The sequence below is a fragment of the Diorhabda carinulata genome, chromosome 6 (genome assembly GCF_026250575.1).
Source record: "Diorhabda carinulata isolate Delta chromosome 6, icDioCari1.1, whole genome shotgun sequence".
NCBI lineage: Eukaryota > Metazoa > Arthropoda > Insecta > Coleoptera > Chrysomelidae > Diorhabda > Diorhabda carinulata.
In genome coordinates this window covers 22,409,468-22,435,669 of record NC_079465.1, presented here as the reverse complement: position 1 = coordinate 22,435,669, position 26,202 = coordinate 22,409,468, and the positions used below count along the sequence as shown (strand labels likewise).

General features: G+C 33.2%; 4 protein-coding genes across 4 annotated transcripts in view; 3 read left to right on the top strand and 1 right to left on the bottom strand.

The window, feature by feature from the left end:
• The first annotated feature begins 836 nt into the window (after positions 1-836).
• On the top strand, positions 837-3,647 carry LOC130894825 (protein phosphatase 1 regulatory subunit 42-like). The gene is made up of 6 exons (XM_057801828.1): positions 837-1,042; positions 1,177-1,485; positions 1,618-1,852; positions 2,110-2,235; positions 3,280-3,414; positions 3,483-3,647. Exons 1-6 carry the CDS (start codon positions 929-931, stop codon positions 3,566-3,568), a joined length of 1,005 nt encoding a protein of 334 aa, XP_057657811.1. The 5' UTR covers positions 837-928; the 3' UTR covers positions 3,569-3,647.
• Positions 3,648-4,137: 490 nt separating this feature from the next.
• LOC130894820 (slit homolog 1 protein-like) overlaps positions 4,138-26,202 on the top strand; it is a 58,467-nt gene continuing 36,402 nt past the window's right edge. The window contains exons 1-3 of the mRNA XM_057801821.1: positions 4,138-4,216; positions 4,827-4,868; positions 7,129-7,179. Coding sequence (XP_057657804.1) covers positions 7,139-7,179 — 41 coding nt within the window. The 5' untranslated portion in view covers positions 4,138-4,216; positions 4,827-4,868; positions 7,129-7,138. The remainder of the gene's footprint in view (positions 4,217-4,826; positions 4,869-7,128; positions 7,180-26,202) is intronic.
• LOC130894821 (acetylcholine receptor subunit alpha-like) lies at positions 13,652-26,033 on the bottom strand. The gene is made up of 11 exons (XM_057801824.1): positions 25,940-26,033; positions 25,560-25,886; positions 23,233-23,387; positions 23,037-23,177; positions 22,615-22,659; positions 20,422-20,528; positions 19,837-20,056; positions 14,770-14,935; positions 14,275-14,427; positions 13,929-14,095; positions 13,652-13,876 (listed from the first exon to the last, which is right to left on the bottom strand). Exons 1-11 carry the CDS (start codon positions 26,010-26,012, stop codon positions 13,727-13,729), a joined length of 1,704 nt encoding a protein of 567 aa, XP_057657807.1. The 5' UTR covers positions 26,013-26,033; the 3' UTR covers positions 13,652-13,726.
• Positions 17,240-18,276, top strand: LOC130894823 (mitochondrial dicarboxylate carrier-like). Its single transcript, XM_057801826.1, has one exon. The coding sequence runs from the start codon at positions 17,389-17,391 to the stop codon at positions 18,247-18,249; it is 861 nt and encodes a 286-aa protein (XP_057657809.1). The 5' UTR covers positions 17,240-17,388; the 3' UTR covers positions 18,250-18,276.

The following is a 26,202-nucleotide window of genomic DNA, read 5'->3' as shown; positions in this document are numbered from 1 at the left end:
CTTCTAATTTGATAGTAAATTAAATCAATCAAACTAATATTTATCCACCTGAACATTATAATTAGAATACCTTAGAGAAATATGAATCATATGATTATAGCATTCCAAATGACAATGAATTAATTTTGACTTCACAAATAATTTTGACTACTTTGAGAGAGATGGTGATACTGCCTGTGAAAGTTATTTCACTGGTTTAATAGTAAATTTAATCGATGAAACTTGTATTTAGCTACATCTATATCATAAACAGGATATCTTAGGAATAAACGAATATTGTTTTAGATGATTATGACAATTCAAATGAAAGTGAATCAATTTTTATTTCACAAATAAGTTGGACTATCTTGTGAGAGATGGCAATACTGTTCGTGAAACTTATTTTCTGGTTTAACAGTAAATTAAATCGATTGAACTCATATTTAACTACGTGAGCATTATAATCAGAATACCATATAATTTAAAGAATGATGAATCATATAATTATAGCATTCCAAATGAAAATGAATTCATTTTGACGTCACAAATAAGTTTGACTATTTTGGGAGAGATGGCGATACTGTCTGTGAAAGTTATTTTCTGGTTTAACAGTAAATTAAATCGATTGAACTCATATTCATCTACGTGAGCACTATAATCAGAATACCTTATAATTTAAAGAATGATAAATCATATAATTATAGCATTCCAAATGACAATGAATTAATTTTGACATCACAAATAAGTTTGACTATCTTGCGAGAGATGGCGATACTGCCTATGAAAGTTGTTTCGTGTTTTAAAAGTAAATTAAATCGATCAAACTCATTTTTATCTAACTGTATATTATGAACTGGGTATCTAAGAAACTAACAAATATTAAATCATATGATTATGGCATTTCTCTTGACAGTGTATTAATTTTTACATCGTCATCTTTATTAATATAATGGAAATCGAAAGAAGGACTAAATTTGTTAGAAAAGAAAAAAATGTTTGCAAAAAAGATGCTGTAAAACGTAATACTCATCTATATTTACAAGAAAAAAATTTAAAACAAATAGTAAGTTTTTTTAGATAAATATTCTTATTAGAAAATGTTACCAGATATATTTTAAAAAAAGATGGTTTCTAAAGCAGATTTTCACTAGAATATGATCAGAGGTTTAATTATTATTCATAATATCATATTTATAGCCTAAAATATCTTCCACCAAAGACGTCGTTGTGATATATTTATTTAATAACGATATAACTGAAATAGAAAATTTAAACGGCGGCGAATTTGGTAACTTGACCAGTTTATATTTGCAAAATAATCGAATCAAAAGAATAGAAAATTTAAATTTGAAGAATTTGAGAAGATTATTCATAGGGCACAATAATATTTCCGTCGTGGAAGGATTGGAAAATTTGGTAAACTTGGAAGAACTTCATATCGAAAATCAGAATATGCCAGACGGAACCGCATTATGTTTCGACCCAAGAAGTCTAATGAAATTGTCAGTAAGTAAACGTATTTTGATATTTTATAATGAAACACGAGGATGGTTCCAGAAGTACCTGGTCTCACCTACAGATGGCGGTAATTGTTCGCAATTTGGTTATAAAAACAGCTTTCTGACGTTTAATTTCTAGCGGACTTTACAAATTTTGAACATATCTTATAATAAGATAGTTTCGTTCGCAAGTTTATCCCCGTTGATCGAACTCACCTCAATTGACGCTTCTCATTGTGAATTGAACGATTTGAAAGAAGTTTGCGATACTATTAGAAATTGGAAATATTTGAGCAGGGCCATCTTTCAAGGAAACCCATTGTCGAAGTTGCATAGATATAGGGAAGATATAATAATCAATTGTTACTATTTGGGTGAGTCGAATTGAATCGTTTTATAAGACAAAGGTTAATTAATGCCGATTAAAAGCTCGCTATTAATAAAAATTCGAATATTTATTTATGCAATCTATACAAAGTAACGCCTAACCGCAGCCGCTTGTTGTCGTATAAAAACTAAGTTTCTAGCCAGATCTTTAGTCATGGTAACAAGTGAAAATCGCGAAGTGCACTTAGTTATAAATATATATAAATAATATGACAAAAATGTGAAGAATTTGATGTATTTTTAGAAAGTTTGGACGGAAAAGAGATACTAGAAAACACGAGACAATTTTTAAAAAGACTCGAGCGCGAAAAAATCGCCAGATCTAAATTTACGATCCCAGCCGTGCCAAATTTATCAGAAATCGTTGAAAGTGAGTGAAATTATATTTGCTACTTAATATAATAACGAAATTTTGTGAAAATGTAGTCACAGTAGAATGTTGTCAGACTTTCATGAAATTCTCTTCGTATTTTAGTTTCTGATGAAGTAATTTTTGGTTTTATGAAAAAAATTACAAAACGCCCTCGTATTGTTGGCTCTAATACACTTTCTACTCTATGAAAAAACCACAAAACGCACTCGTATTCTTGCCTCTAGTAAATAAATTCTAAGCTTTACCATAAAACTACAAACAACCCTCGTATTTACGAATCTAATGAAATAATTGTCAATTTTACTAAAAACTATCCTCGCATACTTGCATCTAATGAACATATTTACAAGTTTATCTCGTATTTTTAATTCTTTTATACCGATTTATTATGTTTACCATAAAATCGGCCCCTTAATATTGCCTTTCAGGTATAGTAAAAAACCACGAATCTCCCTAGTATTTTCACATCTGATACACATATTGTCAGTTTTACCAACAAACCTCTCTCGTATTTTTATTTGTATTGAACGGATTGTCAGTTTTCATCATAAAACTACAAACCACCCTCGTATTCTATAATGCATCTAACTGATTTTAATTTTCACTACAAAACTATAAATCTCCCTCGTATTTTTGTTTTTCATGACTTTATTGTCAGTTTTACCAACAAACCTCTCTCGTATTCTTGTCTGTATTGAACTAATTGTCAGTTTTCATCATAAAACTACAAACCACCCTCGTATTCTATAATGCATCTAACTGATTTTGATTTTCACTACAAAACTATAAACCTCCCTCGTAATTTTGTATTTCATGACTTTATTGTCAGTTTTACCAACAAACCTCTCTCGTATTTTTGTCTGTATCGAACTAATTGTCAATTTTCATCATAAAACTACAAACCACCCTCGTATTCTACAATGCATCTAACTGATTTACAGGTGTGCCTCGTATTCCAAATTTTATTAAACTGATTTTAATTTTTACCAAAAAACTGCAAACCGACTTCGTAATCTTTCCTTTAGTAAACTCAATTTTTAGCTCTACCGAAAAATTACTCCCCGGCAGTTCAAAAAACTGTATCTGCGGCCATTTTGAAAGGAAAAAAATACAACCCTTTGAATATATCGGAAATAAGTGAAACTGAAGGCAATATACATATAGCTTGGACCAGCTGTAAGTTCTTCAATTTTGTGTTTGCTTTATAAACGTGTCACACTGTATGAATTTTAATGTTTTTTTAGTGCCAAAAAGGAGACCTATTGCGAAGCCACTGAAAACAAAACCGAATACTATTGATAATTCTGTTATAATAAACAGATTTCCCTAAAATTATTGAAGCCGATTGTTATGCTGAGGAAATAAGAATTTGACTTATTATGAATAAAAGCATCAATTGATTGAAAAAATTAGTTTTTTATGTCTAATCCTTTATACCCCAATTTTTGTAACTACGGCTCTGTCTAATATTATCTAAAATGGACAATATATCTCTTTACGGCTATTTCTCTATATAAATATATAAATAATATAAAAAATATAAATTTTTTCAAATTTTCCTAATGACGCCCTTCACTAATATTTATAACATAATTTTGGCCTTGTTTTTAAGGCACTACCAATATATTCTGCAGTATCTTCATCTCGATTTTTATATGATGGTCCTTTATAGTAATCCGGATATTAATTTATATTTATAAATATTATTAATAAATATTATTTAAATTTTAATATTTTTTCTCCAGTTGCTATGTGATGTTCGTAAGTAATATTATTCTTGACAACTATCTCTCTCACTCCAATGACCGTAAGTGTAGATAAATCTACAAGATGGCGGAATAGACTGACGTAATTCCCAGAAATGTGTAGATAGTCAATTGTTTAGGTCCATATTGCCTCAGTTGCGATGTGATAGTGGCTAAGTGATGTGTGTCTGTTGTGATAATTACTGAAAATTCTATTTATAATGAAATAAAAGGTAATAAAATTGTCTTATTATATTAAATTCATATAGAAACATTACATTTTTATACTAAATTTCCGTTTTTCTTTATCTAATATGAGAATTTATTCACGAATTGCTTAGAGAAATATTTGGCATAGAATGCTGGACAGATAATAAAATTTTGTTTGTACTATACCTAATTAGATTTTCTAAACTCCAATTTACTATTTTCTGCAATTGATTTTTTCTGCAATGACTTCAATTATTATTTAATGTTAAATAATGGCGTTGTTTGAACAATTTGCAAGTCGCCATTTTTGTTTAGAATCCACGGCGTTTAAACTCAAATTTTTAGGTTAGGAAACACATTTGGTTTACAAATAAATTTATTTATTGGTTTTCTTTTGATATTTTGTTTAGAATAGGTAATATTTAGGAAAATTCAAAATTTTACGTAATTTCAATCTACAGGGTGTTAAGATGTTTATAAATTATAATATAATTATTTTAACAAATTACGAGGGTGGAACTATAACTTGTTTTAAATTCAAATGATATAAATTGAAAAATAAAATGTAATTAGACTTAAAATTTCATTAATTCGGTATAAAAATTTGTGAACAATCATTTTTATTTATTACAGGAGCGAATGTGCGTTTTTTTCGTAATTTGCGGTTGCGTAAAGGTAGGTGATAGTTGAAAAAATAACAAAAATAGATATATTCGCGAATTTTTTTTGTTATTTAGCAAATATTTTATTACAGGGAATAGCCAGAAAGTGCACTATATTCAATCTGACTTATATGTACTGATATTTAACTATCAAAACTGTGGAATCAAAAGAGATTTTCAATATGATGCATTCTCATGACGATAAATAAAAACATTGAATTATTTTACAGTTAAATGACTTGTTTAAAAGAACAAATTTGTTTAAAGTGGAAATTTGTTGCTAAAAATTAATTATTTGTATTTTATAAATACACCTCGTATTATATTTATTGCAATTCATCATAATATATTATTCAATGATGAAATAATCAAATTTTTAGTAGAATATCAGAAATTTTGATTATTTTCATGTAATATAATTAGTTTACAAAATTTTTTGAATTGAAAATATATCAATATCGGGTTTAAATTAATAGGAAAAATAAATTCCTGCAGAATCATAATACTTTTTAGATTTTAAAATTGAGTTTAATTTGATTTTTGAACAAAAATTAATTTCGCAAATATACTATTTTTGTTATTTTAATAGTGTGCTTGGAATCTGAGATTTTCTAGCATCGTCGATGTTGTCCATCATCTTTATTCATGGGAGGCTTGTTTAGCTTTAGGACCAGATTTCCATATTTTCGAAAATGATATAAAAAAAATAAATTAGAACAAAATTGAGATTTAAACAAAATAAATACAGATAGTTTTGGCGATTTTGATTGATATTATCTACCAATTTACGAATTATATTTGTGCTATAACCAATAGAAAAAAACTTTTCTAATAACTATGAAAAAATTTGAAAAAAGCTTTGGATTTGGTATAAAGTTTCTTATGTCTATACCCTTATATGATTTTTAACGTTTTAACCATTGATGATTCCATTCTGATTTCTAGCACCTTTGGTATAAATTTGAATCCTTTATGGTATAAATTAGATCCTTTATAACACAAATTTGATTCCTATATGGAATTCACACGGGAATTTTCATTTTTAATCTGTTGAGTGTCATTTCTATTTTTTTATTTAAGTTTTAAGACCGTTGATGATTCCATTCTGATCTCTAGCACAATTGGCATACATTTGAATCCTTTATGGTATAAATTAGATCCTTAGTGGCATTAATTTGATTCCTTAATGAAATTTACACTGTTATTTTCATTTTATTCATAGTTATTACAGAATTTACGTATATTTCAATCAATATTTTATACAAAATGTAGATATCGTTGGTAATTTTGATTTCGGGATTCAACCTGTCAGGAGTTGCAGCTCAAAAAAGGATATTGTCGAAAGAATAATGCATGAACTTCATTAATTTCTTAGTGAATGTGTATAGAGCGAAAAAATGTGATCATGTGATTATCCTCTGGTACAATAAGGCCTTGTAGCTTTTGGAAAATGTTTTCAACTTTCATTTAGTCATATTTCACACTATTTATTTCATAAACATATTTTCCAGGTTGCTCGGACTAGTCAGCAAATTTGGGGTACTCCGTTTAACAAAATATCTTTGAAATTAGATTTATTTGAATATGTATTTACTTAGAAAATTGTTAAAAATACTTAAAATTAATTTTTAAATTCATTTTATTCTTAATAATTAATGAGTTAACAATTTTGGGACGTCCTATATACATTTATTGTATGTAAATTAATATGAAGTTATTACCAATTATTATTTGAACGTGATTATTGTAGGATTGTGGAAATAATACACCAAAATGTCTTTTTTTTAAATATATATTTAGCAAAAATTTCGAATAAGTATGATATTCATCATCAGGGAGTTGTTTGAATTGAAAATTGTAGTATTAAAAGCGTCTAATTAAAAAAAAATATTTTAAAATCGACCATAGATAAATATACTATTCGAATTATAATCAGTAACATAGAAAAATAATTATAAAACTTATTATCTAATCTCGTCGGTACTTATTGAGGCGATTATAACCCAAATGACTTTCTGGGTACTCTGGTAAGATTTTCTTTGGCTGCAAGGACGAGGCTGTTGGGTTAGGCTATTTTTTTTCGGAAAATTAGTTCCCTATAAACAACAAGTACTGGCTTGAGGTTACTCTAACGTAATGGACTGACAAGTCAGTGCTATGGGGATAATTATGTGATGTATGCATTAATGTCAGTGATAAATGTGGAACGCAATTGCTACGGTTCGATCGGTATTTCAGTTAGTGCTTCAAATTTAATGTATTATGGTTTATAGTGGTGTCCCAATGGTACTAGAGGAACGTGCTGTTTACGTAAGCGGTAAGAGGTGAGTACTAATTTTTTTTACGAATTTCTCAAATTTATATTTCATTTTTTTTTTGTATTACAACTAATCAAATTCCCCTTGTAAATATATAACTACCAGATAGCCTGATTGGGTACAGATCGCCATCTATAAACGAGTTTATATACAACTATATGTATTATTAAAATTTATTAACTAGAGATGGCGCGAGGTTTACGAATTATTTAATAAATAATTTTTGACGTACGTTATGAAGATACAAAAGTTTTAATTTACAATTTTTTTGAATCATATCACATCGCAATATAAATAGAGAGCGCCCTCTGTGAACTTATTACTACATCACTAAAATATTAATTCATACGTTTGATATACAGGGTGAGTCATGAGGAACTTAATATACTTCTACCATATGTAGAGTCCCTCAGGGAAGATATAATGTGGCTAATAAAAAGTTTCTTGTCCTCATATTTAGTAATATACAGGGTGATTTGTGATATTAACCATAATTGGCAATAGTATAGTATTTTATTGAATTTTTCCATGATGCAGTACGCTACAATGGTCAATTTAACAAATCACCCCATAAATTAATAAAGCAGAAGGGTTGATTTTTTAGTAGCCTTATGATATTTTCTTTAAGGGACTGTACGTATGGTAAAAGTAAGTTTTTTATGACTCACTCTGTATGAACTTCGCAATTATTTATTGAATTTGATTAATTTTGTGTGAATTAGTGATTGCTATGCAGGTATGTAACTTGGAAATTTTTTTTTATTTCATAAAATTTGATGGATTTAATATGGCTGTCTTTTATTAAATATTTGCGGCGCCCTCTTAAAACTAATTATTTACTTTCGATTATGTTGACATTTAGAATTGACGTTTCTCGGGATTTTATTGACGTTAACTTGTAAACAGGCGCGTTTTTTAAACCGAAACGTACTTTTTATATGGAAAAAAAATATAATGAAAAGAATTGGACGTTTGTAGATTTATTTTTTGTTATTTACATCATTCGTCGATCATCATATGAAATTGTATAATGATAAATATATAGTTAACAACGTTTGTAGCTATATCGTTGATTAAATTTTGATTGACGTGGAAAAAACCCGCTCCATTTATAATTGGTCTCCACGTTTCCATGTAATTTACGCATAAGAATAAATTTTTCTTCAAATGTCGATTTTTTTTCTTTCGAGATATACAATAAAGTATATCCAATAGCTCTTTTCCGCGATTTTCCAATTTATCACACGATAACACGATGAAAAATATATTATACTGGAAAAGAAAAAAATTTTTTGAAAAAAAATTAATACGAATTTTTTATCGAATAAATTAAGGGAAAATAACCTTAGTTGCTTCGTTATTCGACAGGTTTTTATCAGTATTATAATTTTCAGTTCATCCTGATTATCAGGTTCCGTTTTATACTGGGTGTCCCACTAAAAATATCTAAATGTCTTATTCCAAAAACGGTTAATAGTGCCAATGCGGTGCAAAATTCTTAACTAATATGACCTCGATTAACATTATTTTTTTATTCTGCTCAATAATTATTTTATATATACCGCTAGAGAGCACAATCGATTACAATAAATGAAAAAAGTCAAATTTTACAAAAAAAACTAGCGCCACTAAAACCATAATCGTATTTTTAAAAAAATTCCGCGAGATTTTGATTCTACAAATGTCAGTTTGTTTACATAAATAAGGCGTGGGGGAGAGTGGGAAATTTGTTGTGAAAAAATGCTCTCAACTCAACAAGTTGTCATCTTCAGAAGTAGCTGGCTATTCCAACTGATTCTAACTGAGAAATTTCGTGGTTGTCATCTTCAGAAGTTGCTTGCTATTCCGAATAATTCTCACTAATAAATTTCGTTGTTGTCATCTTCAGAAGTTGCTTGCTATTCCGACTGATGAATTTCGTGGTTATCTTCTTCAGAAGTTGCTTGCTATTCCAACTGATTCTAACTGAGAAATTTCGTGGTTGTCATCTTCAGAAGTTGCTTGCTATTCCGACTGATAAATTTCGTGGTTATCTTCTTCAAAAATTGCTTGCTATTCCGACTGATTCTCACTGATAAACTTCGTGGTTATCTTCTTCAGAAATTGCTTGCTATTCCGACTGATAAATTTCGTGGTTATCTTCTTCAGAAATTGCTTGCTATTCCGACTGATTCTCACTGATAAACTTCGTGGTTATCTTCTTCAGAAATTGCTTGCTATTCCGACTGATTCTCACTGATAAACTTCGTGGTTATCTTCTTCAAAAGTTGCTTGCTATTCCGACTAATTCTCACTAATAAATTTCATGGTTGTCATCTTCAGAAGTTGCTTGCTATTCCGACTGATGAATTTCGTGGTTATCTTCTTCAGAAGTTGCTTGCTATTCCGACTAATTCTCACTAATAAATTTCGTGGTTGTCATCTTCAGAAGTTGCTTGCTATTCCGACTGATGAATTTCGTGGTTATCTTCTTCAGAAGTTGCTTGCTATTCCGACTAATTCTCACTAATAAATTTCGTGGTTGTCATCTTCAGAAGTTGCTTGCTATTCCGACTGATGAATTTCGTGGTTATCTTCTTCAGAAGTTGCTTGCTATTCCGACTAATTCTCACTAATAAATTTCGTAGTTGTTATCTTCAAAAGTTGCTTGCTATTCCGACTGATGAATTTCGTGGTTATCTTCTTCAGAAGTTGCTTGCTATTCCGACTAATTCTCACTAACAAAATTTCGTGGTTGTCATCTTCAGAAGTTGCTTGCTATTCCGACTGATGAATTTCGTGGTTATCTTCTTCAGAAATTGCTTGCTATTCCGACTGATTCTCACTGATAAACTTCGTGGTCATCATCTTCAGAAGTTGCTTGCTATTCCGACTGATGAATTTCGTGGTTATCTTCTTCAGAAATTGCTTGCTATTCCGACTGATAAATTTCGTGGTTATCTTCTTCAGAAATTGCGTGCTATTCCGACTGATTCTCACTGAGAAATTTCGTGGTTGTCATCTTCAGAAGTTGCTTGCTATTCCGACTGATAAATTTCGTGGTTATCTTCTTCAGAAATTGCGTGCTATTCCGACTGATTCTCACTGAGAAATTTCGTGGTTGTCATCTTCAGAAGTTGCTTGTTATTCCGACTGATAAATTTCGTGGTTATCTTCTTCAGAAATTGCTTGCTATTCCAACTGATTCTCACTGATAAACTTCGTGGTCATCATCTTCAAAAGTTGCTTGCTATTCCGACTAATTCTCACTAATAAATTTCGTGGTTGTCATCTTCAGAAGTTGCTTGCTATTCCGACTAATTCTCACTAATAAATTTCGTAGTTGTTATCTTCAAAAGTTGTTTGCTGTTCCAACTGATTCTTACTAATAAATTTTGTGGTTGTCATCTTCAGAAGTTGTTGACGTTTAACGTGAATTTAGAAGATTGTCCTGATGTAGTAAAAATTTTCCTCCGCAACGCTAAAATTGTGATTTACAGAGAAGTTTCCTTCAGTTGGGCATTAATTACCAACTATTACGAATGGAATTTTACAGAATGAAACTGTATTAGTCCATGTCAGGAATTTTTTTAATTGACAAGTATTTTTATGTAAAAATTGACCGAACTATCATATAGTGTGACAAAAAATTTATATTAAATTATTGTACTTACCGTATAAGCTGTAACATCTATCGATGTTAATGCTCTATTGAATCCATGATCTGGATAGTATACGACGAACGAAATGAAAAAACAGATGCTGAATATATACTGAGCGACCAATAAAACAATAACCCATCCTAATATAACGTTCAAATTCCTCATGATTCTTTCGATTATTCTTAAGAATCTATCGATACCTTTAATAGTTTGATATACGAGATTCTTTGTCTTTAATATCGAATTTATAAAACATAATCTTTCATCGAGATACATTGATATGTAATAAATATAAGCGCCGTACATAAATATATAAAAATGGGCTAAATCCCAAAATAAAACATTCAAAATCATGTTAATATCATAATTACTCAAAAATACGTAAACAATATTTTGTAATAAAAATACGAAGAAGAAAATTAACAGTATGATAATCCTAGGGGGGAAAAAACTTTTTTTCGAGCTCAAAAAATGTAAATTATGTAAAACGATTTCGGCTTTTTTCAAATCGTAAATAAATTCCTTCCAATTTTCACGTAGAATGCTGTTAGTACAAATGATAACATAATAAATTAGAAGCAAAATAATTGATATTGCAGAATATATTAAAAATTTTGTTAATACAACGTTGAGAATCGGTGCTGTGTATATATATAATCCAGACATTATAGAAACGTATAAAATCCATGGTAGGGATCCTTTTAAGAAGCATAAAATTATGGTATCGTCTAAATTTGATGGGGTTAATGCGAAGTATTTACCGAAATTGATTATTCTTTTGATATTTTCGTAGCTAGCCCATTGGTTATGTGGAAAAACCGTATAAAAATTTTCATTTCCTCTATTGGATTTCATATTAAATTACCTTATCTGTGACTACAAACAAATGATGCGTGTCAAATATTTTATAACTAGAATTGATGCGACATTATTATCAATAAAAGATCTAGAATTTGTATGGTCAGTATTAAGGTTATTTTACGACTTGTTTCTACATTAAAAAAGAAGAAGATACGACAAATAAAATTCCAAATAAACTCCTGGACTACGCATCTCTCGTATTTTTTTCTAATCACAACTTAAATTACGACAAGCAGGCCATGGAACTTGTTTGACAGTGACAGTCGAGATTGCGCGTCTAGAGGGCGCCATAGACTGTTGCAAGAGGCCTATGGAGACAATTATCTATCTCGTACGCGTGTTTTTGATTGGTGGAAAGAGCACTGAAGATGACCAGCGCCCTGTGACTGTTTCAACTCCGGAAACCAAAAGCTTTTTCGTCAACGGGTCTGCTCAAATTTCCTTCAAAAGATATGCCTTGAATGGGACCCGATTTGAGTTGATGGCGCTCACCAAAGAAGACTTTGAGACAATTTGCTCTCAGAAACAGCTAAAAAATAAAGTATCAGATGTTCGAAAGGCGTTTACTTGAAGCAGGGTTAGGCAACAGAAGACCAGCCAAAAAACTATTAGGTTACCAGAGAAACCAAAGATCAGAGATTAAATTTTGTATCACAATTCAATGATTGGAAACTGGTTCTAACTAGAGTTAGCCTTAAAGCTCCAGATGGACGTATCTGGTGAAAGCAAGAAGAAAGGTTGGCAAGCTGTTATATCACTTTTAAAGTGTCTTTTAGGAATTTGCTTCTATGCTCGTACGGAATTGGTCTGCATTACTTTAGACATCATTATTGTCGAATTCTAATGACAACCAACTTATGGAGGTGGCTATTGAAGAAAGGGACAATATACTGTGAACTTTTGTTGAACATTTGATTATCAAGCATGCAGCGACGCCTAAAAGCGGTGATAAGAAGTATTAGGGGTATTAGGATTGACCCATATGAACGAATCCATTCTCTAAAATGAAAGTACTAACCCACGAGACCTCCCGCATGGATACCTGCCCACACACACACACCTGAGGCAGGTTTAATGATGACTTAATAATACTGGTCGTTTCAGTACACGCAGTTGTATCGATTATCTTGAATGTTGCTTCATCTGACCAAAAAATGGAATGCTGAAACTACATCCGAGGCACCACTCACAAAATTCCCATCTGCGATCTAAATCATCCTCGTGGAGTGCGACGAGGAGACTCTGACGATTAACTTGATAGAGCATGCGTTTTAACAGACACTGGTCGTCCAGAATGCGACGCGTCGTCAACAAAGCCTGTTTAATGAATTTCTGTTACGTAGCGGCGAGTTCGGAAATATTTATTAAAATTCGGTAGGTAAACATAGTTTCGTAATTCGTGTTCGTACGCATGTGCCACTCACAAAATTCCCTTTTGCAATCAATTCATAGCGTGGAGGAGACGCTGACGGTTTAAGTATACGTCGTAAAGAACGTAAAGTTATCCCAGTAGCCGTACTTGGTTCAGCTGCTCAACTAACGCTATTGCTTACTTATTTTCGTTAGCTATAACAATTACGGTAGTCCAGAACGCGACGCGTCGTTAACAGAGCCCGTTTTTCGAATCTCAGAAATTGTTATAGTCGATGCGAACGATTTATGAGCAATTAGCTTCTATTAGTTTCATTTGCATGCTTGTTATTGACTTTTTGGCCTCGATTTTGCCCAACTTTTGTACAAATGTCAATTGCGATGAACTTGTTGAAAGCCTTTTAGGCTTTAATGATTTTCCCATCAGTAATTTAATTCTTATGCCAATAATTATTTTCCACTTTCAATTTTGATTATTGCTAAAAGTGGTTTTTTAATTTTTTTGTGCCATAATATATTTAAAAAAAAAACGTATAAATAAGCATTGCGTGTATTAATATATCACGTGAGAGTTAGTAATTTTGTCGTTAGAGAAAAAAAATATACACGTTCCACTATTTATTATAGAATTTATAAACGAGGGTAGGACAAACCCATGCAAACTGCAATTAAGAATCGAATCACATATTATGACGTTTAACTGCAATGGCATATACGAATAAAGCAAAATATACAAGAAAAGTCAATCTATCGATGGTCGTACCGAGAAGTAACCACATCATTTGATGTTTTTCCCTGTCATCGTTCAAATCACCATATTTATTCGACATCTAAAAACAAATAATTATTTTTTTGTACACGATAAGAATTATTCGCACTAACTTTCACAGTTGGTAAACATAAACTGGTTTGAAATATACCGCTGGTGATTATACAACAAACGAAATGCGGTACTGGTTTCCTATGGTTAGTTTTTGCCGAGTTCACTACAATTATTGCTTCCGTGACAGCGATCGACACAGCTACTAATGTGTAACTATAAAGATGAACTAAAAACAAATACTGAAATTACTACTAGTGACAATTATATGATCTGGTCCTTCGAGCCGGATACCGATCAATAAGACTCGAAGAACTCATATTGTAGATAATACATCATTCAATAAGACGTTGCTCAAACTGTTTCACCTAGTAATGTGCAATCTACAAATTTCTTCATCATTCATACCTAAAAATGGTATTTTCCTGGTATTTTGTGGGATAACCATTGCCAAACCTAATAGAATCAATGTACAAAAAACCATCTGTGCGCATATTATGGAAATTTTCATTTTCTCCATCGGGTCTAACCAAAAACTTGATAAAGTTGCTAAGGATATAACTGAAAATAAAAAATAAATAATAACGAGATGAGAAAATTTGATAAAAATGAAGAAAAAACAAAGCAAAACAGTTTTTTTATAGGCTACGGCTGTAATTATTTGTTTACGTGCATATCTAGTAGATTTAATATAACGTTCAAGCTCTTAAACAATTTTGAATACGATCCTCAATCGTACTTTATCAGAAGCTTTTGTGAGATCTACAAACCATACAAACATGAACGTGTTAACCAGCTCCATCTTCAGGTTGTCTCCTCTATTTTTAGATCTTTCCGTTTTGTTATTTCCGCTTCGTTATCTTTAACATTTAGGTTAAGTTAGTACTAAAAACAAATACTTACATAAAAAGGGGGTGAACAACATCCACTCCAACGTCATCGAATTTCTTTGTAATGTTAATATTATCTCAAATACGGCTGGTTCGGATAATTGAGTTTGGTGCCTCAAATTAGAACTAGCTAAAACATCAGCTTGTGTTATCGACCATGCAGATACTTCCCTGTATATCTGGAAAGAGAAACGAAGCTATTCCTCAAATTTTGAACTGATGATGACATATAAACGTACGAAAAGGCTTTTTATCAGCATTAATCAATCGTGGAACATGTCTTGAAGATATTTTTTCAATATATCTAACTTTTCATGCAAAAATGAATAAAAGTCGAGGGTTAATCTGTTTGAGCAGAGGAGAAGCTGTTATACCTCCCTCTCCGTCACCTTATGGTGAAAAAACAAACATTTAGCAAAGTCAACAGATGAAAAATTGAGTGTTGGTGATTTGGACATTTCTGCACCAAAATCCATACCACTAGAAAACGCAATTTCTGTAAAGGGTTTAGATACTTCGAAGGGAGAAGTTCAATAACAAAACCCAAGAAAAATAACCTCTAAAGTTGACATATGACAGTTTGATCAACGTTAACCTCTCAAATTTCACTAAAACGCTTTGACAGCTTGTCAAAATCTCTATTATGTCATAACATATTCATGACATTAATGCCAGAGCGTTTACCGAGATGGTACTTCGGAGGTATAGCATCCGCTGCAACTGTATGCGTTACGCATCCTTTAGATCTACTCAAAGTTCACATACAAACGGAAAGAAAGAAATCAAAATCCCTTTTCGCAATGGGAAAGCAAATAGTTAAAAACCAGGGATATTCAGCTTTGTACACAGGTTTAACAGCAGCAATTTTCAGACAACTCACATACTCCACCACGAGATTCGCCTTGTACGAATTAGCGAAGGATAATTTAGATACGAAACGTTTCCTAACTAAAATATTATCGGGCGCGGTGGCGGGTGCTATTGGGGGATGGATAGGGGTTCCATGCGACATAGTCAACGTCAGAATGCAGAACGATGTGAAGTTTCCAAAAGAAAATCGCAGGAATTACAAAAACGTGGTAGATGGAATCATCCGCGTTTACAAGGAAGAAGGTTTCCATCAATTATTCCGCGGATCGACTATGGTTTGTTCGCGAGCGGTTATGGTGACCGTAGGTCAACTATCCGTTTATGATGAAGTCAAAAGTTTGTTTCTTTCCTCCGGATATTTCAAAGATAATCTAACCACTCACTTTAACTGCAGTTTTATCGCTGGTATCGCTGCTACTTTATTATCACAACCTTTGGATGTTATCAAAACTAGACAAATGAACGCGATCCCTGGTGAATTTAAAAGTATTTGGGAATGCGTGGTTTTTACCAGCAAAGAAGGACCTTCAGCTTTCTTTAAAGGTATCGTACCGTCATCCTTCAGAGTCGTTCCTAATACTGTAATAGTTTTCATTATTTACGAACAGTTGATTAAACATTTAGGTTATGTACCACAAAAACCAAAGTTATTAAAATAAGAAAGTTGATAGTGAATTTGATTGTTTTAAATCTATAAATTGTCATTTATTTTCCACGAAAACCATCAAGCGATCTATCCAGCTCATCCTAGATGGATCACGACAGAAAAGGTCTACGAAGTACCTGGTGCCCACGGTGGTCGACATCTACATCGTATACTGGTCTTGAAGGATCCGGTGTATCTGCTATCTAGGTATAAGTTTGGGAGGTGAAGAAAATTTTGACACATTTTTCAATTCCTTAATCACAATGACGAGTTAGAGGCCACTACGCGCCCACTACTTTAGTTTCTAGACATGGATATCCCAAAGTTTTTGTATCTTCTTTTGGTCTTTAGTACTATAAGTCACTTTATTTAATCATGCTGCCTAAAACCGCTAGTAATCTCCGTGATGGCTGCCATTTCTATTAATTGTGCCAGAGAATTCGGTTTGTTAGCATAAACTCTAGATTTGATGTAATCCCAAACGAAAAGTCCATAGGCGTGGAGAACAACTCCTGGAGATCAATTTGCCAGGAAAAAATTAACGACCTCCTGGCAGAGATCTATTAGACGTGTGGTAAGTTGCTTGGTCCTGGTCGGGGAATATGATCTGGGTAAAAACGACTTTTAGTGACTATCACTTTTCCCGCCGATAGGACAGTCTTCGTCTTCTTTGGTGCACTAAATTTTACTACTCGGGGGGTTTTTGACCGCGCTGAACAGAAATATCACGACAGAAAAGGTCTACGAGGTACCTGGTGCCCAAGGTGACCAACATTACATCGTCGAGGGACGTAGTTTTCATGCTGTCCAGGTTTCAAGTGTTTGGAACAGCCATCGGGCGGCGCTGCTATCTAGGAATAGAGTATATTAGTGATGAAAATTTTGATATAAAACATTTTTCCATCCCTCAATCACAACGTCGACTTGGAGGCCACCTAGTGAGAGAACTAACCGCCCACTACCTTCGTTTCTAGACCTGGATTTCTATCTTCCCTCGGTGTTTAGTACTTCTTTTAGTCAGTATCCTAAACGAACTCAAAACTTGTCAAAAATTCTGTCAAAAATATATTTAAGACAACATGTCATAATATTTTATTTATTTTTTACGACGTTTTCATGTCTACCGAAATAAAAAGACACCCCCGATGGTTTTTCGGCGGTTTCGCGGCGGCAGGGGCGGTATTTATCACTCACCCTCTAGATTTATTGAAAGTCCACATCCAAACCAACGTAGGAAGACAAGTTTCCATCGCTAATATGACGGTAGATATAGTAGAAAAACAAGGATTACGCGCTTTATATTCAGGTATATCAGCTTCGATTTGCAGACAATTAACGTACTCGACGACAAGATTCGCATTGTACGATTACGCTAAAACCCACTTGGACATGTCGAATTTCAGCACTAAAGTATTGATAGGAGCCGTATCCGGTGCTGCGGGAGGTTGGGCCGGCGTACCTAGCGACGTGGTTAACGTCAGAATGCAGAACGACGTCAAATTACCTCCGGAGAAACGGAGAAACTACAAACACGCAATCGACGGTTTCGTGAGGGTTTATAGAGAAGAAGGCTTGCGACAACTCTTCAGAGGTTCCACCACGGCTTCGGTTAGAGCGGTGATGATAACGGTCGGTCAACTTTCTGTGTACGATCAAATTAAGATGATCCTGTTAAGGACCGGGTTGTTCACCGATAATATGATGACTTATTTCAGCTGCAGTTTTATCGCTGGTATCGCTGCTACTTTATTATCTCAACCTTTAGACGTTATCAAAACTCGACAGATGAACGCCAAACCCGGGGAATTTAAAGGTATTTTAGATTGTGTCATTTTTACTAGTAAAGAAGGTCCTTTGGCGTTTTTTAAAGGTGTCGTACCGTCTTCGGTTAGAATTATACCTAATACCATTATAACTTTTTTATTGTATGAATTTTTTACTAATCATTTTGGATATATAACTGTTGTGAAAGACTAGTTGTAATATATAGAGTGTTTTTATCGATTTTGAATCTATTTGTTACTATAAAGGAAAAAAAAAACACCAGCGCTCACAATTAAACTGTCTGACGCGCGTTTCGATAACCTTCATATACTTTGTGAAGACGATAACTGGGTTATAACCTTCAGAGACTCTCTGGAGACGATAACTTGGTTATAACCTTCAGAGACTCCCCGGAGACGATAACTTGGTTATAACCTTCAGAGACTCCCCGGAGACGATAACTTGGTTATAACCTTCAGAAACTCTCTGGAGAAGATAACTTGCTTTGTTATAACCTTCAGAAATTCTGTGAAGACGATTACTTGATAGGTTATAACTTTTAGAAGCTCTCTGAAGACGAAAACTTGGTTATAACCTTCAGAGACTGTCTGAAGACGATAACTTGATTGGTCATAACCTTCAGAAACTCTGTGAATACGATTACTTGGTTTATAACCTTTAGAAACTCTGTGAAGACGATAACTTGAGTTAGATTATAACTTTTAGAAGCTCTCTGAAGACGATAACTTGGTTATAACCTTCAGAGACTGTCTGAAGACGATAACTTGATTGGTTATAACGTTCAGAAACTCTCTGGAGATGATAACTTGGTTATAACCTTCAAAGACTCTCTGAAGACGATAACTTGATTGGTTATAACCTTCAGAGACTTTCTGGAGACGATAAATTGATTGGTGATAACCTTCAGAGACTTTCTGGAGACGATAACTTAATAGGTTATATCCTTTAGAAGCTCTCTGAAGATGTTAACTTGATTATATCCTTCAGAGACTCTCTGGAGACGATAACTTGATTGGTTATAACCTTCAGAAACTCTCTGAAGACGATAACTTGATTGGTTATAACCTTCAGAAACTCTCTGAAGACGATGACTTGAGTTAGATTATAACTTTTAGAAGCTCTCTGAAGACGATAACTTGGTTATAACCTTCAGAGACTGTCTGAAGACGATAACTTGATTGGTTATAACGTTCAGAAACTCTCTGGAGATGATAACTTGGTTATAACCTTCAAAGACTCTCTGAAGACGATAACTTGATTGGTTATAACCTTCAGAGACTTTCTGGAGACGATAAATTGATTGGTGATAACCTTCAGAGACTTTCTGGAGACGATAACTTAATAGGTTATAACCTTTAGAAGCTCTCTGAAGATGTTAACTTGATTATATCCTTCAGAGACTCTCTGGAGACGATAACTTGATTGGTTATAACCTTCAGAAACTCTCTGAAGACGATAACTTGATAGGTTATAACCTTTAGAAGCTCTCTGAAGACGTTAACTTGATTATATCCTTCAGAGACTTTCTGGAGACGATAAATTGATTGGTGATAACCTTAAGAGACTTTCTGGAGACGATAACTAGATTGGTTATAACCTTCAGAGACTCTCTGGCGACGATAACTTGGTTATAACCTTCAGAAACTCTCTGAAGACGATTACTTGATTGGTTATAACCTTCAGAGAGTCTCTGGAGACGATCACTTGATTATAATTATAAATTTTATATTTGTTTCGTTTTCTCCTTATAAAATTAAAAATAAACAATCGTTGACTCACCAACGAGCTTTCCTCTTTTTTAAAATCAAGAGTCATGTGATGAAAATCTCTCATAAAACCAATCATTAAACTGCATTTATGATTATCATTGGGCCAAGTACCGAAATCGGTATCGTCGCAAAAAGCTTTCAATTTTAAAGATGGATTCCATTCCACGTATCCCGTGTAAGTAGCTATCATCAAAGTATCTTCTAGGAAATCTCTAACGTCTCCAGCTGCACTGAAAATTTGTTATATAGTTAATTTTTAACTATAAGTGCATTTCCACGACGTTTTTTGCAGAAAATAAAACGGTTTTTGCACTTTATTCGTAGCCCATTATTGGATCAAACAACTTTTAATACTTGCGAGCTTTTAATAAGCATTATACACGATTTAAATTTGTTATTTAGTGAAAACAAAAGGGTAGAAAGGTATAACTTTGTTTTTTTACATGTTGAGCCTTAGATATTGTTTTATGTTTAGTTGTGCAGCAAATTTGAGGTTATGTCAAGCTTTGCTTGATCATAGATTATTCTCAAATTGACACATTGGTTCGTTTGAAGATAAGAGAAAACTATTCAATTTATTTTGATTGGTACTTACTTTAATAAACACAAATCAGGTTGCCAAATTTCTTTTCTGAAAATATGCATGTTTTCAAGTCCACCGTATTTTTCTGGGTCCCATATCAATTTTTCGTCTTGCCAACCCTTTAAACACATAAAATTAAATTAATTCAAACGCAACTTGAATGAAATGTCAATGGTTGCTAAAAATTTTCATTCTAAAACATATAGTATGGGAGCCCACGATGCTAAATGGGGATTTAGTCGAGGATCATAGAAACCTATTGGGTAGCAAAGCTTACTTGATAAGAACGCGTCAGATTTTTTAAGAGGTATCAAGTTAACCTAAAAAATAGCTCTCATCCATTAATTTGACGTAAAATCGTGGCCATTAGCCTGTAATGTTGGGCCATAACGAGGGGTAGAAATTGAACAGCGATTGAACTTCACCATTTTTCTATTGTCTTAATAGTTTGGAATTACCTTTTTATAATTAATGATGATACATAATATTGGTTCATAATTACGATATAGTTTACCTACGTAGACAGTAAATTGCAATATCACCAAAACATAGGTGACCTGGTTATAAATAATTAACAGTTAGTGTACAGGGTGTATACATAGATATAAAAGAATAAAATAATTGATTTAAAGGGCACCACAAGCCTTCGTTGACAGCTCCTCACGAAATTAACTTTTAATTTAGTTTCATGTGAAAAACAAAATCAATATCTGAAAAAATCGTTTGTAAGAAAGTGAGGATCAGGCAGAAATTCGAAAAAATGCCAAAAGAGGAGAGAAACTTTGGTTAAAATTGGACAGGACATCAAAAAACGATAAGAAATATGAAAACAACATTTAAAGGAATATAATGTAAAAAATCGGCACTCAAACATTCTAATGAAAAAAAAATTAAAACTTACAAGTCTCAGTGACGTTGTATTTTCGTTTGGAAATCATTATCGACGTATTTTAAGTTTAACGGATGAGAAAGAGGACTATAGGCCGGAACCCACTAGCAACACGCCACGCCACCCCACGGCACTATTTAATTCAATTGTCTGCGACACACTCAGCCCATCGCATGCCACGTCATCCCACGTGGGACGGTTCACAATTCTCAGATGTAATTGAAATTAATCGCGCAGATATTCAACACGTGGCGTGGCGTGGCGTGGTGTGACGTGGTGTGTTGCTGGTGTAAGTATATTCAGAAGTGTATTTCGAAAGATTCAAACAAAACCACAAAAAATTGTTGGTACGGTCCTTCTGCAAATTCTGTAACCTCCAAAATATATGAAAAAGATTGTGTAAGATCTAGATTGATCCAGTTCATAAATAAAAAGTATCCTGAAGGAAATTTTGTGTTTTGGCCAAATATGGCAACTGCGCATTATGCAAATGATGTTGTGGAGGTATTGGCAGGTTATTGAGAAGTCTAATATACCTCGATTGAGGCCAAATTGAACATTTATAAACAAAAATTGGGACACTATATTCTAGGAGGGTCCCAGAAGTACCTGGCCTAATAAAGAAAACACAAATGACACGAATCGTTTTTTCAAAAAACCGATGCCATGACCTTGCCTGCAGATGGAATGGTCTCTGCCTTCTTTGGACCTAGTCCTCCCATTGTTTTATTATTCTTTTGGTTTGGGTTTGTCCCCACACCTTTATTAGCATTTAAAAATGGTTGTTTGAACTTTGTTACAAAAAGTTTGTTCCTATTTCTTCACATTTCTCCTCAAAATACTTTTTTGTCGTCATCAGCAACAATTATTTAAATCATAGCATCTAAATCGAAATAGGGTTCAATATACTCCCCTCCCCTCGCCGCACACCAACAGATTTTATTTTCGGAAACAAAAAAAGTCGCACAGTGCCAAATCTGGTGAGTATGGCGGGTGTTGAAGCACAGATAGTGCGTTGTTCTGGTGCGAAATCGGGTCGTTTTATACGTACTCGTTCTCGCAGTGTTGCAAAAACTGATAAATAGTAAGTCCGGTTGACAGTTTGAGCCTCTGAAACGCATTCAGTCATACTGATACCGTTAATGTCGAAAAAAACTATCAACGTTGCCAACCGCTACTGCACAAATACTATAATAGTGACGGAACGTGTCTAGGGCGCCCTCTAGGCGCGTAGTCTCATTATTTAGTAACCAGACCTAGTATAGCCTTACATTTTAAAGAAACTATGGTTTTATATAAAAAAATTAATTTCTTACCAATTTAGTGATTCCCAATACTTCAATTATAGATCTATGCTCATTCTGAAAAAAGAAAATTTAATACTTGAATCTATGATTTAGGTTTACCAATCATTACGGTCAATATACGGGGTGTTATTATAAAATAAACTCAGAATTTCTAGCACAACAAATATTCAACTTAGTTAAAATAAAATTAACAATCTTACATACCTCGTATGTTGATTTATTGAGATAAGATACTTCGAAATAAGTATAATCGATAAAATTTTATCAACGAGTTATTCGAAAGCTGCCGGAGAGTTACCAAAGTGTGACTATTGAAAAAAAAGCTGATGTATATTTGAACCACCGTCGTATTAAGTTGAAGACGTGATTTTTTTCTACCGATTTGTCCTTAGAATCATGTTTTTATAAAAACTTTTCGAAAATTCACTTACCAACGTAACGTATTTAAAATTCAGAGCCATCGAAACATTGGTTAATGTTGAAACATCTTTAACTGGTCTAACATAAGGATCATAATGATACAGTAAGTCTTTTCTTAATTTTTCAAGATGCGTTAAAGGTTTCTCTATTTCCTATAAAATAAATGACGTCATTTCTTTTTTATCCGAATATATAATGGAGACTTACTTCAGTTTCCTTCTTGAGATCGCAATCGAAATACCACTTAGCTTCTATCCCAGACCAAGTACTGAAACTTATCACTTTCAACGGAAGAGGATCAGGATCGGTCCAAGAAATAAAAGGCAGCTCATCTCCTTCTTTCCCTACAGCTATATCACCATCTGAACAATATAAATTTATTTAGAACGACTCGTTGATGAAGTTTGAAGACGTTGTTTAGTATTTGCTCGGCAGCCATCAATAGTGAACATTTACAGTGAAAAATTCTACTCTGGGTGAGATTGCTCCTTCGTTATCAACAGTAAAATATTGGGTAGGATAGTTTCGACGAGACCGTACGATCTGCGAAGACAAGCAACCAAGTGGTCGACCAAATGAGTCCAGAAAATCCACAAAGACGTACTGGATGTTCAAGCGAGCTAGCAGACATAGTAGGCATGTCAAAAAGTGCAGTACATCGCATGTTATCTCAAAATTTGTTCACAATGGAACAAAAACATGGTAGTGAAGATGTTTCCATCGAGTGTTTGACAAAAACTACAGCATTTGGCTAAGAAGAAAGTGTTGTTTCATCAAGACAATGCACCAGCTTACAAATCCGTCATTGCAACTGCCAAAATTAACTAAATGAAGTTTGAATTACTACCTTATCCACCCTATTAGTCAGATTTAGCTCTCTCTGTTCCTAGACTTGAAAAAACGGTCAAAAATTTTACAACAACGAATAAAGACGTGTTGTCGGCAGTTATTAGCTATTTTGGGAGAGAATCGAACTTATTGGACATCGGAAATGAGGTTAAGTTGAAAAATAAATATTGTTATTACATTTCAGCTCCAAAGTTGATAGAAAAAAAACGTTTTGTACGGATGCGGCGCCGTTACGTGTAACAGGGCCTTTATTATAAGTTATAAATCATGAGAAAACTGTTCTCAAGATGGAAGCTGCGTTTGCTCATAAGTGAAGATGTCTCCATCGAGTATTTGACAAAAACTGCAGCATTGGGCTGAAAAGAAAGTGCTGTTTCATCAAGACAATGCATCAGCTTACAAATCTGTCATTGCAATGTCCAAAATTAAGTAAATGAAGTTTGAATTGGTACCTCATCCACCCTATTCGCCAGATTTAGCCCCCTCTGTTCCCAAACTTGAAAAAACCGTCAAAGATTTTCCAACAACGAACGAAGACGTTATGTCGGCAGTTATTGGCTATTTTGGAGTGAATCGAACTTATTGGACATCGCTGGAAAAACTTTATGGAGCTAAAAGAGGTTAAGTTGAAAAATAAATGTTGTTATTGCATGGAAGAGGAAGACAAGAGGATGTTTAGCTCCAAAATTGATAGACAAAAACGTTGTGTACGGATGCGGCGCCGTTACGTGTAACAGGGCCTTATTTATAATATTATATTTATATATTATAAGTTATAACTCATTGTTTAACTTTTTTGTGAATCATACGAAGCCGAAGAAGAAAAAAACATCGAAAAGATTTTAAGATTGTCGAAATATGAATGTTTATAGAAAAAAGAAGGAACCAGAAAGACAAAAAAATTGTAGGAACCCCATGTGCATTTAAGAGACCTTACAACTGAAGAAGGAAATAATAAAGATTGATTGTGATTACATGGAAAAACCTTTTTTAACGATAAAACAGAAGAAATTAGTATTAATAGCAACGCTGATACGATCGTCCACTTTAAAAGAATAAGTAAAATCAACTAAAGATGAAAAAGCTTCTAGTTCTGACGATTTACCTGCAAATAAGTTAAAGCTAATTGAAAAACGACATCTAGGTGAAATAACCTCTCTAATCATCTTCTTCTTTTAATGCTTATCCATTAATGGATGTTCGCGACCACATTTTTCATGGCTTTATGGCAATATCTCCAAAACATGTCGAATAATGTCTAATGATTCACCAAAACTGAATGAGAAATCGAAATACTGAAGATAGTCGAGTTGTATGATTACTTGGATACAGATCAGGACTATTCCGTGAATTTTTGATTAAAAATGAAGATTCGTTTTTGAAGATCAAGAAAGAAAACACGAACTGGACAAGGAGATACGCATTCCCAGTAATCTAGTATGATGTACAAGCTTGGAGTTTCATATCAATATTGCGAACGAAAACTAGAACCTTCGAGATGTTATCTGATTGATTTAGATGTCCTGGGAAGAATTAAGAAGGACTTAGAGATCTTTCATGAAGTGAAAAGGAAACTTTACCATTTTGGCTACATAATAATTCATAATTCATGGAAAGATTTTAGGAAAAAAATCTATTGGAAGGAATCTGCGGAAGTTACGAAGCTAACCAATTGATATACTTACCTTTGGTGATGTGTAACCAAAATGATTGAGGATCCAATCCGTTCAATAATCCTTTCACCCTTACCGAAGCCTTTACATCGGATTTTTGTTTTCTTCTTATATCGCAGAAAGTATTTCCTCCGGCACCTATGACGATTTCGTAGGCCGGATCTGTTTTTTTAACGTTTTCCGATGGTGCTAAAAGAATGTGCGCATCGCTAGGGGCCAATACAGTGAAATGGAAATCTAACAACAACGTATCGTTAGCACCAGGAGTCTCCGTTATTGAATAGAAATCTTTGTAGACGCTTCCCGATCGGGAATAATGAGTTTTACATTTTTTTAAATCTGGAAACAAATTGAATCGAGATTAAATGATTCTAAATGGAAAAGAAACTCACCTATTTCTGTATTGTTGTAAATATTTGCTTGTACAAAGGCGAAAAAAAATAATAAGAACAATTTTTTAATCATGTTGTTTATAACTAAAAGACTGAAACTGGAAAAAAATGATTGTTTCGTATCTATGTACTTCCTGCGAATTATCATAATTTATCTTTAAACAACAGTAGACGAATTATCTTCAAATTCACGGTTCAAGTTTGATATTCTCATGATACGAGTGTTGGTGCAAATGTTAAGTGCGTAAACGTCACATGGATTC